The sequence below is a fragment of the Mus caroli genome, chromosome 12, assembly GCF_900094665.2.
Source record: "Mus caroli chromosome 12, CAROLI_EIJ_v1.1, whole genome shotgun sequence".
In the NCBI taxonomy this organism is placed as follows: Eukaryota; Metazoa; Chordata; class Mammalia; order Rodentia; family Muridae; genus Mus; species Mus caroli.
Genome location: NC_034581.1, coordinates 37,050,101 through 37,066,240, shown reverse-complemented (window position 1 = coordinate 37,066,240; position 16,140 = coordinate 37,050,101). Strand labels below are relative to the sequence as shown.

Sequence of the window (16,140 nt, the reverse complement as noted above, 5' to 3'; positions counted from 1 at the left end):
TTGGGATAGCATTGGAAATGTAACTGAGGAAAATAGGTAATAAAAAAATATTGAAAATTAAAAAAAAAAAAAAGAGTACTTGTTCTTCCAGTAGACCTGACTCCCATTCCCAGGATTCAAGTCGGGTGGATCACAACCACTTGTAATTCTAGCTTCACGGGATCTAACACACTTCTCTGTCTTTGGAGGGTTCCTGCACATGTACAGCATTCACTCACACATATACAAGCCCATAAAATCAAAATATTAGAGGTAGCATCTTGGTCCTTCCATCAGTGATGTGGAGAGATGGCTAGAAACTGTAAGAGGTGGGGCTTGGTGGGAAGGTTTAGGTTATCAGTGTCATGCATGAAGTGACTGTGAGGCTCCTTTCTTCTTTCTCTTGTGTCATAGAGAAGTTAGGTTGTACCAGGCACTTTCCCCACCATTATAAGCTACTTTGCTACAAGTCCAGAAGCAACAGAGCCAACTCACAATGGACCAAAACCTTCAAATCCCTGAACTAAAACAAACCTCTCTTCTTCATCAGTTGATTATCATATATACTCTGTTTCAATAACTGAAAGCTGACTACTACAAAGGGCAATAAAGATATCTTTACATGGAGAGAAATGTAAGAGAACATCACTATCCAATCTCTTAAGCAGTAAAATTCTTCAGGGCAAATAAAAATGTAGGGAACCCGAGAACTTCACAAATGGAGAGTCTCAAAGTAGCCAGTATCTTAGTAAACACAGCGCTCTTCTTACAAGTTCTTTACAATTGGTATGACCACTCCAGTGAACACATACCCCATACTTAACACATATCCTACAAGTACAGCACAGAGTAGGGGGTCTATAAAGACTCCATGTTTAAATTAAGACAGCAAACCCCGAGTGCAAGCGTGTTGAAATGAGGTATGTACTCCATAATGCCAAGGGCAATCTCAAAACAATCATGCATACATAAAGTAGAAAATACAGCACTAACAAGCATCCACAAAATTAAAATTCATTTAGGGTTTAGAAGAGAAGTGCCAGAGTCTTCATCCCTAACTGTGAAAGGAAGAGGCGTTACCATAGCAAATGCATCAGTACCTAGCTCCCTTCCCCACCTTAGTCCCCAGCACTCTGACCTGTGAAGTTCTGCGCCTTGAGATGCAGGTCGTAGAGTTTGTGGATGTAGCGGATATACATCTCCTCCTTGTTCAGCTCCGTCTTATAGAAGTTCTGTGAAAAAGAGCACAGACCTGCGTGTTTCCTCAGTATTCAGGCACACACACACACACACACACACACACACACACACACACACGCCCTTTTACACTGTTGAACTTCCATGCCTCCAAGTCAAGAGAACACATGCATTTTTTTCCCTCCCGAGTATTGTTTTAATAATACAATGAGGAGACTAAATGACAGCGACAGATTTTCAACCTGACACTGTGTTAAACATCTGGCAACTAGTGGACAAGCTGGGAATTCTTGGGTTATAATCAACAATTCAAATTTCTTCTTTCATTCTCTTGTTTTCTTTTTCTTCTAAGACAGGGCTTTGTATGTGGCCCATACTGGCCTTGAACCCACAGCCCGATACTTCTGCCTCATATTCTAAGAGCTGGAATTACCACTATGCCCAGTTGTTCTCTTGTTAGTTTCCATTATTCTTAGTTTAGCTGTCAAGTGGGCAATCAGCCTATTTAACTAAAATATTAAGAAAATGTAACAAATCACCTGCATATTTAATATGCTGGTTGGCAGCAAGGACATTTTCTTTAATTTCGTGTATACCTTTTTCTAAAGAAAGAAGTCTCTAGGACATAAAGATTATGGAGTTTTTCTTGCTAGGTGGGGTTGCACATGCCTTTAGTCCCAGCAGAAGTCAGGGGCAGGCAAATCTCTGAGTCTGAAGCCAGCCTGGTCTATAAAATGAGCTCCTGGTCAGCTTGGGTTATACAGAGACCCTGTTTTAACAACAAACCAACCAACCAAAAAGCATCTCTCTCTCTCCTGTGGGTTTTTGTTTCATTTTGCTTGTTTTTGTTTTTGAGACTGGTCTTAGTATGTAGTCCTGGCTGGCCTGGAATTCATTACTCAAACTCCCAGGAATCCTCTGCTTCCCCCATGCTGGGAGTAAAGCACTCCTGGCAGCTGTATTAAGTTTTAATGTTTCTTGTTTATGTTTAAAACACAAACCAGAGAATTTTATGTCTGCTTATTATTATGGAATGGGTTTACCGGAAATATTAAATGAAATAACCTTTTTATTTATTTATTTTTTTACAAATCTTAATTTTACTAAAATTCTCTAAACTATTTTACCAAGTTTTATAAAACTCCAGTGTTTACTACCTGGATATACAAGCTGCAGGTACATTATGACGTCCCTGCTTCAGACACATGAAATGATAACTTATTGATGTTGGAGCTGATGCTACTTAGGATATGAAGGACACAGACTAGTGCGGGAGGGGGTGAGGGGGACGGATAGCTATGCACTTGAAAGAGTGACAGGTTTCTGAAACAGAAAATGCCAGGAGTCCTATAGGTTTCCATAGCTGATGAGTCAGTCAGGAACCTAATGATCAACTCTCAAAGGCGCTGTCTGCCCATTATCTGACTCCTGTGCATTCTTGAACCCAAGGACTCATATACTGTGTGGGCACTGACGCTAACTTGAATGCATTATTATTTCCAACATTGGCTCTCTCCTTGCTTTTCATTTCCTGTAGATCCTGGCAGTCTTTAAAAAGCCAAGTAAACAATGCTACTCAAACCTCCCTCATTATCATCAAAATCATTTTAATTAGCAAGAATTGTACCATAAACACAATCTAACAGCCCCACAGCAGGTTTTACATTATTAAAGGACGATCTGTTCTAATAGTTTTCTGTTAAGAAGCTGCTGCGTTCTTTCAGAACAAAAATAAGCGATCACTTTGTAAATGAATATTCCTCCTTAAGAAAAAAAAAAAAAAAAAAAAAAAAACCAAAGCCCGACATCTCCCCAGCTGGCAGATGACAATCTCTCACATATGTCTGCTAAAAACTGTAACACAGAGAACAAAATAATAATTATAATTCCTCCTGTTAGTCATGTCAAATAGTGTGCACTGTCACCAACTGTGAGTTAAGCTCTGACCGTACACCAGCAGTTAGAGGCCCCCTGGCAGGATCTGCTGCTGACCTCACAGGGAGGTAGTGACGGGAGCCATATTGCCACTAGCAAACATACAAAACTTTCCATTTGGAGTAGGAGCTAAAGAGATTAGCTTCAAAGTGATAAAGCTGGGGTTTTAAGAAGGCTCCTCGTGCTGGTGTGCAGTTGGAACAGCTTTTTCAAAGTGCTCACCTTCTCTGCTCTTTGTCACACTCCAAAGCTAATGGTGTCAGGCTCAAGTAATTACAACACGGCCCCTGATTTATGAGGTTTCCTTCTTATTCCCCATAGAAGACAAGAAGGAACACAGTGCAAACTAGTCATTCTTTGACCAAAGGAAAGGGCCTCTTCTGTTGGCCCAGCTGAGGAGACAAGCCGAGGGGGCTGCATTACTGTGTTCATCTCCAAAGAGAAGGAACTTGGGAGAGGAGATGAGGGTGACAGGGTTCCTTAGGAAACAGTAAATGTGTCTGCTTTGAGGTTATACGAGTGTTTGTGCCTGGGCTGAGGATTCAAACCAAAGCTCACAGAGCACAGGGCATATAAGCAAGGACGTGGAAAGGGCTGAGGGTCCTGATTGTGATGAAAGAGAGACGAAAAACACTGAGGAGATGGAAGGCTGGATAGAGGGAAGGACTGTGCCGAGCCGAGAAAGGACTGTTAGAGGAGAGGTCATGGCTAGCACAGTGGGTGGGCTGATAGCCGCTCACTGTTGGTTTTAAGGAAGAAAATTATGTAAGTATGTCGGTGTGAATAAGATGCACCCTCACAGAGCATGCTTAGGGCTTGATATTTTTAGGGGCTGGTGATGGAGGTAGAGATGTAACAACTCATTAAAAAATGAGGAGGAAGAAGTGGGTGTGGTAAGGAAAGATAGGGTCACGAGCTCAGAAGTGGAAAGCAGCACAGCAAAAGATTAGGGCAACAGAAAGGTAGTGGAGTCAAAGTTGAGAGATTTGAGAAGGGACTGAAGGGACTGAGTGAAAGAAAACAGCAGCAGCAGCAGCAACAACAACAACAGTAAACCCATTCGGCTGAATGCAGGGCAGACCAAAAGTTCAAGGTTCAGACAAAGCACAGATGCAAAGGTTTCAGGACATAGGGCAAGAATGACAACGACAGTACAATGTTTACAACAGACAAGGACGTTTCATGTGCTCTCAGAAATACAAGAGAAAAAAAAAAAAAAACCCGGAACATTCACAGGTTTAGAACTGCAAGAGGTCATTCTTCAGTTCCAAATGAGATGGAGGAAAGCTAGTAAAAGCATTAATTCACCAGATAGCAAAATACAATAATTAATGTCCAATGTAGGACTAATCTTTCATGATGAAATTCCAATCTACTTAATAAAAAGGGAGTGATACTTTTTTTATATATAAATTTTGGTTGGTCCAGAGTAATTATGATTTAGACTCCTGTCCATATAGCTGTCATCTATGCATTGCAATGCAATTCTTTGCAATAGTGCTATTATGAATTCAATGAGCAGGGGGCAGTGAGTGAAAAGCATATTAAGCAGAAAGTTTTCACAGGTTAGAAAATAAGAGTTGAGTAATTGTTATGAAAACATACAATGATTGTGAGGGAGAGGAAGAAGATGGGCAGACAGGAATAGTCAACAGAGAAATGAAGGGACTTCAATGCCGATATTGTGCTTTTCCAAGAAAAGCATCTAGACTGAGTAAGAAACTCAAGAGGGGAAGACAGCAGCACGCAGTCCCTCTGTGAGGTCTGCTCACTGCTACCAGCCCAGCCCAGCCCAGCCCAGCCCAGCCCAGCCCAGCCCAGCCCAGCCCAGTGAGTATCCTGCAATGTTCTGAGCTGAAGATTTTCTGGGCTTCATTCAACCTAAGGGTCACTATCTTCCCTTTAAAAAACACTTTTCCATTTTTGTAAGAAACATCCTGGAAAAGGGCACATGGAAGATTAAAAACAAACAAAACTTAGTGCTTCAGTGAAGAGCAGCAGAGGTTAGAAGGAAGGGGGAGACGGAGTCAGGCACTAACCAAAAGGCTAACTGTGCAGCCAATCTTCTTGCCATCCACCTCTCCTATCTTCATGCAGTCCCTGTAAACAGAAAGCAAGAGTCACACCGGGAACTTTCTCTTGTGAGGAAAACACAGTTCTCTGCTGTCTGATGTGTGGGTAGGTGAGGTATCCGCAGAGATCAGAGACGATTGTGTGGGTTCAGGAAAAGGGGACTGGGCAGGAGATCTCTGATGGGACTGGAAGTAGAGACTGACACCCAGCTGCAGTAGGCAAGCAATATGCCTCTCAATGGACAGGGACTCAGGGAGCAGGGGAGAGAGGGTGCCTACCCCTCCTTAATCAGAGGTGTAAAACTGCCAGGGACAATGAACAGAGAAGAGTTCTTAAAATAAAAGAAACCCACCATGCATAGAATTGGGACAGCCTGCTCTAAAGGCAAAGTAAATGAAAATAAAAATAAATTGTATTCCTTTAAAGGTGCAGCACACTGGTACAATCCCCTAGATCTTCATTCTAAAGTGTTTGGATCACCGGCAATTTTTGAGTGAGTGAATCTAAATACCCAAAGATTTTCCTTTTCTTTCCCTTCTTTCTGTTTTTGAGGTCTGTCAAAGACTCTGAGAACTCTTTTAACTCAAGACTTTGAGAGAATTATCAAAAACAGAACTAAACAAACAAGTAAACAAACACCAAAGCCAGATGCCAAACTTTGAACAAGCTGGTTTGCAGTCCAGGTGCTGATTAGCAATTCTTTGAATGATTAACTCAAGTGGAATGCAAATTACAGTTCAGCTATTTGGGCTTTGAACTAGAATAGAGCGTATTTGGAATCTTGGGATGCAGCTTACCTGTAGTCTAACAACCTCTCCATCAGCCGAGTGACAGTGGCAATTAATGAAACGCCACTTTCCCTCCATGTTTCCCGCTCAATTTTCTTTAGTAGACTGGAAAAGAAAGAACCCAGGGCATTTTCAACATTTATTTTTATCAGTCACCATGACAACCATTTTACTTTCATCAGTACCTTAAATGCCTTAGCAACCACTGCAACATCTCACAAGTAGGACAATTTGCAAACAATGTCTTACCTAGGGTAGGGACCAAATAGTGGAATTCTAATCCAGGAAGCATTGACAAAGCAAATCGATTTTCAGATTATCCATGTCATAAAATACGAACTCATGCACATAATCATGCTTTCAAACACATACAAGCACCTCACAGCTCAGAGACATTTCCCCCCTAGCTCTCCTGGTAGGCTGACGGAGACTGGTGTCTTGCCACATTAAATAGCAGCACAGAAGCAAAACACGGGAGTCCCTCCAAGTTTACTTCCAAGTAAAGAGCTTGCTTTAGTCCCATAAACATGTTTTCCTACCTCTCGGTGGAACGCATCTTCCTTCACCCAAGCAATTTTGCTGCACTGCCACTGCTACAGGAAAATCCTTATACAGACGGGATGACGTTTGCACTCTCCCTTCACTTAACATTTGCCCACTCAATACATATTGTACTATCTGTGCGCTCACTCAACGCTTCCATTCACTCTGTCATTAATCACAGACGATTTTCTAAGTGGTTGTTACAGCGGATTTGATGACGGGTGCCTGGGCCACATCTCTCCTCCTACATTTCTCCTAATCCTAAACACCTTGGAGCAGAGGCACTATGTCAACAGAAAATATTAACTTAAGTCATCATGATGAGAAGCCGATTTGCTTTCATTCCCTCTGCAAATTAACACTGTACTTGGGAAAGGTTTCCTGACTGAACTTCCCCCAAAGATAGAGGAACATAGGTATGGTGGTATTAGCTTACTTCCTTACCCCTGTTTCTGTGATTATCATTTCTGTTTAAAAATCTTTTTTCTTTTGCATCTTGATTTTAAAAAGTGGGGGGGGGGGGGAGGAAACAGAGTGTGTGTGTATACAATGGAAACCTGTCAAATCTGTACTTAGTTGAAAAAAAAAAACAGCAAAAAGAAAACTGCTGTGGTAAAGGGTTGTTCTATTTGTGGCTATATATTTTTTTTCCCCAAATTTCTTTCCATTTCCACCTCAGTACCTAGTATTCTGTCTGTTCTCCATGTCTGTTGTCTGTCACATCATTTGTTTGCCTGACTGATTTTAAGCGCTTTTCTAGATTGAAAGTGGGTTGGTCAGAGAGGGGTGACTTATGGGAGGTGTGGGGCTTGCCCTGACTGATCCTTAGGGACAGCCTCTTAGTTTGTTTAAATGTGTTTTCACTTAGAAACCCCTGAGCAGTACCAGTTTAGAGTATACGTTGCAAACTGGTACTGAACCAAGTTCTCACATCCTGCCAATCATGCAGGATGCTACAGAAATTTCTCCAAGTGACAGCCCACATCCCACATACTCAGAGGCTAAAACCAAGTAACTCAAGTTAAGTAATAATTTTAAAAATAGACAGAGGCTTCATTTATGACTTTCATTAATTCACAGCTTCCCATGTATTAAACCCATGTATTAAAATTCAGAGCTACATCATCCTCTCAAAAGAGGCAGAGCTGTGCACACCCTTCAGTGACTCAAGACCAAATGTTTGGAGCAAGTCTAGAACCTTGTCCATCTGCATCCTTGGTTAGGTTTATTCCTTCATTTGGGGATCTTCCCACTTTACACTTTACCTGATACAACCCAAGGAGGCTATCAGCACAGGGAAGCAGTCTTTCTCGATACCTTGGGTGAGACTGGATGTTTTCTCCTGGTCTGTACCCACGCTCTGGTGCTGGTGTGGAGTATTCTGAGACCTCATCTCATAAAGCAAGAGATAGTTTCTCACAATTTTGTTCTGGATTTTCCAATGCTATTCTTCCATCAAATGGACAGCAGGACAGACTACAGTCTTGCTTACAATGAAGGAAATGGGGCTGGACTATGGTAGTTTTATTTTCAGTCTGGTTTTCTGTATCATACCAGGCTAATGCTGAGAACACTGTTCTGACATATATGCTGTCCTTGAGCAACCCAAACAGCAGATTGGGATACTTGAGGCATGGTGTTATAGAACTAATCTCCCAAACCAAACAGCGATGAAACATGTGACCCTTGGTTAAAGATTTTGGAATAATTTGGAGTTGTGGAGGACAGGACAGAGTGTAGGGAGAACTGAGACGGATGTCACTTTCCTTTGCAAAGCTAATTGGGTGCCTCAGGATAGTGACAACTCTGCTGCACCTCCCCAGTGTTAGAACCTCTGTGGTATCCTCACTCAACCCAAGCCTGCCTGGAAAGTTGGCACAAAGGCCAAATCATAAGTTAAGAGGAGCCAGTAATGCAGCCGATAAGCTCCGAGGCCTGATTTTGAGTATCTCACAGTGTGGTCTGTCGGCCACGGTTTCAGTGTTTTCAAAAATAGGGAATCTCACTGATATAAAAAGCAGAGATAATGAGCACAAATGAAGATTTTGTGGGGAGTTAGTGAAAGTGAGAGGGATTCTTGGCAAGCATATGACACAGAGACTCAAAGTCTCAGTCTAAGGGCTGATTTGCCAAGCACAGCATTCAGAAGCAGTGAGTGTCTTCTAGGCTTCCATCTTCTCAACTAATTTTATGAAGTTTTAGGCATGAATTTCAGAGTAAATGAGAATCTATGCCTTCCTAATTCATAACGGGTGCAGCAACTCACCATGATTACACTAATCCACTGTGATTGTTAGCCCCACAAATAAAAGGACTTTATTGTTTCCTTGAAATCCACTTGAATTCTCACTTTCTTTCCTGTGACAAGGTAGTAATGCTACTTAATTGTCACTTTAAGTGTGCTTTATTACTAATATGCTGACTATAAAAGCATTAAAGAAAAATATCAATAGCCCTTTTAAACTTTATTTTTATTATTATGATTTTTATATTCTAGTAATATGTTAAAAATAAGCAAAAGAATAAAAATTTCCATTGAACAAATCTGGTCCCTTAAAATATAAAATAATTATAGAGGTTTAATTATTACTTTGATTCTAGTGTCAACGTACATCTTATATTTCACAGTCATATTTATATAAAAGCAATCCAAACTGCAAATTATCCGCCCTTTACTAATGTAGATAAGAGGCATTAAAGAAACAGAGCATGCATTTATCAATCTTATGAATTCATTATAAATAATTAATCACAAATCTCAAGGGCTTCATTCCACCAAATGCTTTTGTATTTTAGCTCTTTGTTCTAACCAAGGACTAGGAACTGAAACGAAAGCATTTTTTCAAAGGCAATTTATTATGTTGGATGAGGTTTTAATCTAAATTCTTGCTAAACTCCAGCTGCCGCAAAAGACAGACACTTTGTACACAAGAATGAACAAGGGCTTGTGAATAATTAGCAAAAGTTTTGGCTGAATTACAGTATGAAGAGAAAATGGCACTCGGTGTTCACAATGTAACTAAGCACCAAATGAAATCCCTGAAGCCTTTCTTTTTCCTTTCTATATAGTTTTCCTGAAAGCTCCAAGAATGACTATAAATCAGGCAAGCTGAAGACTACCCAACCTATCGTCAAGCCTTTCAGTTTTAAGATAGCATTCTTAAAACCCACACATCCAGAGTTGCACAGCTGCTAATTAATGAACGTAAAGTCAACTTGAATCTTGCACTTGGCTATCAGTGCCACTTAGGTGATGGTTGGGCGTTAATACCAACACAGGTGTATTTTCTAGGAGAGAAATGTATTAGTTTTGCACTCTTGAAAGAAATCAGAACATTTTCCCAAACTCAGTGTGCTAATCTTCTCAGTTAAAAGAAAAATACATTATAAAAATACTAGGTTCAAAATGACTAAGATCTATAAGATCATAAAAAAACACATTCCAGGTGGGAAGTCCCAAAGCGCTGAAACATTATCATGCCTCAACTCTGGCTATTCCTACAGTTAGATGATACTTGATACAAGCAATCCATTCTGAGACTGTGATCATATTGGATCACTTGGGACCATCTAGAAGTCCCTTCCTAGAACTCCATTCTTTTTTTTTTTTCTATTCTCTTTGCAAATCCCAAACACCAAATTTACTAGAAATGACTTGCTTTGGTGGCAATCTAATAAGCAGCACTGGGGAAGTATTTAACAGTCCCAAGCAAAAAAAAAAATGGTCAGCATGGAAGCAGGTGCTGAGCATCAGGCACAAACGAAGTTAATTTTCTAACAGCAAATCAGCCAGAGTCATACTTTGGAAAACACTGTATACAAATGTTATAATCACACACTTTTCTCCTCTCCCACTCATAACTCTGTTTAAAATCATTATCTTATAACAATGGCCTTATTTTCCCTTGAAATTTCCAAGCGTGAAAGGAGTGAGCTTTGTTATGTAACATAGGCAACCTGTCCTAATCGGAGATTAAAATAAAGAGACATATCTAATCATCAACATAATAAGATCCACTTGCTAGAGTTAGGCAATTATCCTTTATTTCACACTCCACAAAGACAGAGCTCTCCTATGAGACCCAAGCTGTCTCTGTAGCTCTCATCTACTGTGGTGCAGAACAGCTCAGGACTGACACCAGATGTCCTGAATAGAACCAAGTGGAGAGAAACACATTACTCACATACTGTTGAAGAGCTCACGGTACGTTTCATCACCTTTGCCCTCTGACATCAGGCTGTCCAATTTGTCAATTAGCTTGGCCTCCACCTGAAACACACCCAAATATCACTCTCCTCCTCCCACTTCACATGCAAGATTTTTAGGCAAATTGGTATGTATTTCTTTATGCCTGGGGAAAGCCGTGATACACTTTGTCAAAGTGATATCGTCAGCCATGGTTAATAGCAAGCCTCCCTTTGGAATTCTAGAGGACTAATTTAGATGCAGTCAACATGACTTCATACTGCTGGCTAGCTAGCTTCTTCTGCTGCCAAGGACAGCATCTATCTATCTGGGATCCCAACATAAACGCTAGCAGCCCAATTTAAACGTTTCGGTTCTTCTTTTAGGGACTATAAAAACTGGCAAGTCCCATTTCTTTTTCTTTTTTTTTTTTTTTACATCACTATATCTGAGAACATCAGCAAACTAGCATGCCCAAATACATTAATTTAAATCTTAAATGTGCTTTTTATCTGTTTTCTTTCCTAAAACAGTTCGAGGTTGCACTAAATCTTTGCTGAAGTTGAGAATCCATCCTAGCCATGTACAGATGGTAGAGCCACAGAAATAGTCTAAGTCAGCAGTAAGCGGCAGGAGAGTGAAAGGACATATTTCCTGAAAACTGTAGTCAAAACATTTATATTTTCAAGGACATAAATTCTTTATAACTTGAATATCAGAAAGGGAAAAATTTCCCTTTATCTAAATGAGGCAAGAGAAAATGACAACCTTTAGCCAGTGTTAAAGCAATTTGGGCTTGAGACGAATATTCAACTTTGTCCAAGGACTGAGCCCAGTTATTTCTTTAAAGCAAATGTCAATCAGGAGATAAAGATAAGAGGGAAGGAAAGTGGGACCCCCTACCAAGCACAGTGTGTTCACAGCTTTTCACTCAGCCATTAGCTTTCTTAAAAATAAATGTATATACGAATAACAAGAGAAATGCCCACACTCTTGGCAATAGGAAAGGTCTATGCATGCAATCAAATTGCTTATACAGATGACAAGCACTTTTCTGAGGTTTGAAGAAGGCGTCATGTGGAGATGTATGGAGGAGGGCCACATCCTGTGGGTAAGCAGGTTTGAGAAGTCACTATGTGAGAGCATGTTTTTCCTACTTCCCCCAACAGACTTGGACCAGCAAAAGTGGCTGATTCTTTACAGATCTGATTTTGCAATCAGGATGTCTGTCTTCCTCAAACTGCAGCACCACTACTAGAACTGAAGTCAGCAAGAAACGACAGATTCATCCCCTTGGAATTTCCTTTGTGAGATTTTCCACTGCTTTCTCCTTCAAATTAATTTTCATTGCTCCAAGCTAAGAGCAATAAAACACACTGTGAATCAAATGCTCAGAGCTAAGCCATTCAGCAAACACAATGTGCAGACCACTGAGAACTCAATGGCTTAAAGAGTCATTAACCTTCCAGTTCCTCTGAGTCCGGGCCAGCTGGGAGCAAACAACCCTCTGTAAATTCTTAAATACAGATCTGGAATGTCAAAGAATTTTGTTTTTGGTGAAAGGAATAAAATGGGATTCCAGGGTTTCCCTGGAGGCTCAGGGCAACAAAAAGCCAGAGGCATGTATCCAAGGCTATGTGGTACAGGGAGAACTGGTTCACCTGGTTCTGGGTCCATTGAACCAGTGTTCATTTCTCCACCGAGAGATGAATGGAGAAATTGTGAAGACGCCAGACAGGGAAGTGACATTCCCTGTCAGTCCTGATGAGCAATACTGCCTACCTGTTTAAAGTTGCCGCTCCTTCTTTGCTCCCAATCCATCATATCATGAAAAATAGGAATCATGACATTCCGGAGATCTGGCTGGGGTATCAAGGTTACTTCCAGAAAGGGCCCAATCAGGGCAGGGATGAAATGAAGTTTGTGTTCTCCTAAATTAAGCAAAATGTTCGCGTTTCAGTATATTATGTTTTAATAAGATTTTTAAAAGGTTACTATTAAAAATTTTAGTTAAAACTAGTATCATAAAATACTGAACTACAGTTATCGCCCCAGATAAGAAAAGAACCCATAGCATACAATTAAAATGGCAGAAATAGAAATATTTTATTACTGTACATGCTTGTAAACAAATGGATGCAGTTAATATAAAAGAAACTGGAGCGATGGTTCCGTAGTTCACATCACCCAGAAGCCACACAGTGGCCCATAAGCTCCTGCATCAGCAGTCCCCAAATATCTGATGCCTTCTGGCCTTTGTGGCATCAGGTGCACACTGGGTACATAGAAATACAAGTATACAATACTCCTACTCACAGAATATATGGAAAAAAAATACTAAGCTAGAAGATATCCCTAAGGAAACCACAGCTGTTATCTCTGGGTGGCAAAACTGCAAATTCTTTTTATGTACAAAAAACTGGCTTCTGTTTGTATTTTAAAGAAAAATAAATACATAACACACAGTCTAAACAAAAGTCTAAATGCAACCCCCTCAAACTTATTTCTGAAAGGATTAAAACATAACAGTATTGAACCCAACTGGTGTATAAGCAAATGCTAAGAGGTATGATAGCCAGGATTCAGGACAAAGGAGGGCAGGCAGCAGCAGGGACACAGGTGACTTTAAATATGGAGCAGATCTGAGTCCATTAGTCTATGTCAAATCCCATAGAGAAGTTTCTATGTTTATAGTAAGAAAACTACATGCCCTGAATGATACATTCTTTCTCAGTATCAGGGCTAAAAGCCTATGATGCCAAAGGTCCAATCTAGGACCCCTAGGACAAGCTCAGGGGTTGAGCTGAGGGTAGCTGGCTTCATGGAATAGATACAATCATGCAAACATTTTCTGATTTATTCTATTGCAAGATTCTTATTATTTCCTATGCTCAGACCATGAGCACTTCCATCATGATGAAACTCTCCCTGTCCCAGTAGCATGGAAGGAATACTACTACTTATAGCTGAACATTTTAGTCTATGTTAATACAAGCTTTACTGTTTCCCATGATAATCCCATGAGAGAACAGAGGTGTTCAATGTCTTCCTTCTATACCCTGTGATCCACTCATCCACAGAGAGAGTCTCTCCTTTCCTGGGTAAGACATTATCCCAGTAAAAACAGCTGTGAGTTTTCAACGCCTTACATGATTATAAACAAAAAAAAAGGAAAGTTGAAATGAGTACCTCTTTCCAGAATATGTTTTGGCAGGTGACAAATTATGAATTTTGTTCAGAGTCTAGAAATTTGGTTAGTCTTTTAGTATAGATTTTATATTTGTCTCACTAAGACAGTCATTAATCTACTTTTTTTCAGGGCCTCAAAACGTAGGCATGCCTTGTCTGATTTGAACAACCTATAACTTGCAAACATAAAACACAACAAACACTGAGACTATTGCAGAGATGCATGGCAAGAATCAAGAACCACTGAGGATGGTATAGCTCATCTGGCAGGGAAACTGAGGAAAGCAGTTTGGACATGTTCTTTCACTTGATTGGGGCATAAGCAGCAGCTGCCCCAATATACGAACAGAAGGAACTCCTGGAAACAGCATGGGCATAATGTTACATCTGAAAGTGTAGTAGAGGTCTGGGGGAAACTAGCTGTGGCAACATGGGTTATGTACCATGTTGGATGGAAAGGCAGTGGGACTCTTCAGCTGTGTGTGGGAGTCCTTATTACCAGGTTGTTTTGCAGAAACATAACTTTGGGGGACAAGAAAAAGATGTACTATAGTGGGAAAACTGATGATAATTTATAATAGACTTTGGCCCCAAAGCATGAGCCATGGCAACAGGCACAGGAGGCCAGATTGGAGGGACATTCCAGATGTAAAGCATTAGCAAGAGTAAATCCAGCTACTAAATGAGATGCAGTTAAAGGAGGAACAGGGACTATATGGAGGGGGATAATGACTTCCGCTTGAAGCTCTTTTGAGACATTCTCATGTGCATAACACTCTACCTAGTCCCAAAAGTCAGATTAGGGCTCAGGAACTTTGCAGAATTGTCAATGATAAAGAGGACTTGGTATCACCAAGTGGATGAAATAGCTTTGAGGGGAAAAAACAAAAACAAAACAAACAAACAAACAAAAAACCAAAGACACACACACACACCAGATCTTGAATACAAAAGTATAAGACAAGAGAAGGCACCAGCTAATGAGATGGTAGATATGTGGACTAATAGAGAAGAGAAGGCTTTTGCAGTTAGGGAGGGACAAGAGTAGCAAAGTTGGCGTCTCAGTAGTAATGTCAGCCATCACTTGTAAGCACTTGCCCTGTGGCAGGTAGGCATGTGACTACTTTCTATGCATAATTCCATTAATTTGCCATGACAACTCTAAGCAGTGGGAACTGTCACTTCCATATGCAGAGAAGAAAGAAAAGTTGCGGGGCCTTAAACAAGTTGCTTGACTAACCAGTTAACTTAACTAGTAGCCCGTTTTGAGGGTGGCTAGCATCTGGATCCACCAAGCAGGTTGGCTCTAGTTTGAAACAGCAGTCCTAAGAATGGGACCAACACAGGCCTTTGGGTTTGGCAGAAGAGGAATAAGAAGTAAGCCCAGTCATGAATCAAAGGGTAGAAAGAAAAGACCGAGGAGGCAGTACTGCCAATGTATCCTCTCGAAGTTGCTAGAGGGTGAGGCAAAAACAGAGATAAGACTCACTGACCACTTTAGAGCATTCTATCTTTTTGAATAAGATTGTTGTCTGTCATCCCACAACCTCCTATTCTGGCCTCAGGAACAAGCAAGAATAATCTTGTCCAAATATCAGCTTCATCTCTGGAACCAACATAAGCCATAAAAGACTTTTCTAGAAGGGTCTTTAAGGAACAAATATGTTTCAAGTCTTCAAAAACCATTTTCCTATTGAATGGAAACAGTTCCTTTGAGACTAAGGTTAGCTCTCAGAGCAAAATGCAGCTAAGAATAGTGAGCCTGGATGTTCTCTCTAAAAACTCATGCCCCAAGCCAGATCTATCAGCAGGCCTCCTAGCTATACAAGAGAGCATGCATCAATTTGTGTCTCTCTATCTATCTCTGTCTGTCTGTCTGTCTGTCTGTCCTGTATCTCCCTCCCTCTCTCTCTCTCTCTCTCTCTCTCTCTCTCTCTCTCTCTCTCTCTCTCTCTCTCTCTCTCTCTCTCTGGCTTTTCAAGACAGGGTTTCTCTGTGTCCTGAAACTTGCTCTGTAGACCAGGCTGGCCTCAAATTCACAGAGATCTGCCTCCCAGTTTCTGGGATTAAAAGGCATGCTCCGCCATAATCCAACTGATCATGTATTTCTTAATACAAGATTCATTTGGGAGTTCTGGGCTTTACTTTGTCAAATGCAACCTGTATATATCTGATGCAGCAGCTAGAATAAATTTGTCTGTTCTCTCAAAAAACCTCATGAACAGTATCTTGCCTGCCCACTAGAGACCA

The 16,140-nt window shown here is 40.7% G+C and overlaps 1 protein-coding gene across 7 annotated transcripts in view; it reads right to left on the bottom strand.

The window, feature by feature from the left end:
- Positions 1-16,140, bottom strand: part of Dock4 (dedicator of cytokinesis 4) — a 406,102-nt gene that overhangs the window by 47,027 nt on the left and 342,935 nt on the right. For 5 of the 7 annotated variants that reach the window (XM_029484743.1, XM_029484748.1, XM_029484747.1 and 2 more), the window contains exons 31-36: positions 12,484-12,632; positions 10,700-10,785; positions 6,222-6,248; positions 5,982-6,077; positions 5,151-5,211; positions 1,118-1,211 (exon numbers count right to left, since the gene is read on the bottom strand). In XM_029484743.1, coding sequence (XP_029340603.1) covers positions 1,118-1,211; positions 5,151-5,211; positions 5,982-6,077; positions 6,222-6,248; positions 10,700-10,785; positions 12,484-12,632 — 513 coding nt within the window. The remainder of the gene's footprint in view (positions 1-1,117; positions 1,212-5,150; positions 5,212-5,981; positions 6,078-6,221; positions 6,249-10,699; positions 10,786-12,483; positions 12,633-16,140) is intronic. The other 2 variants (XM_029484745.1, XM_029484746.1) reach the window with 1 other exon arrangement.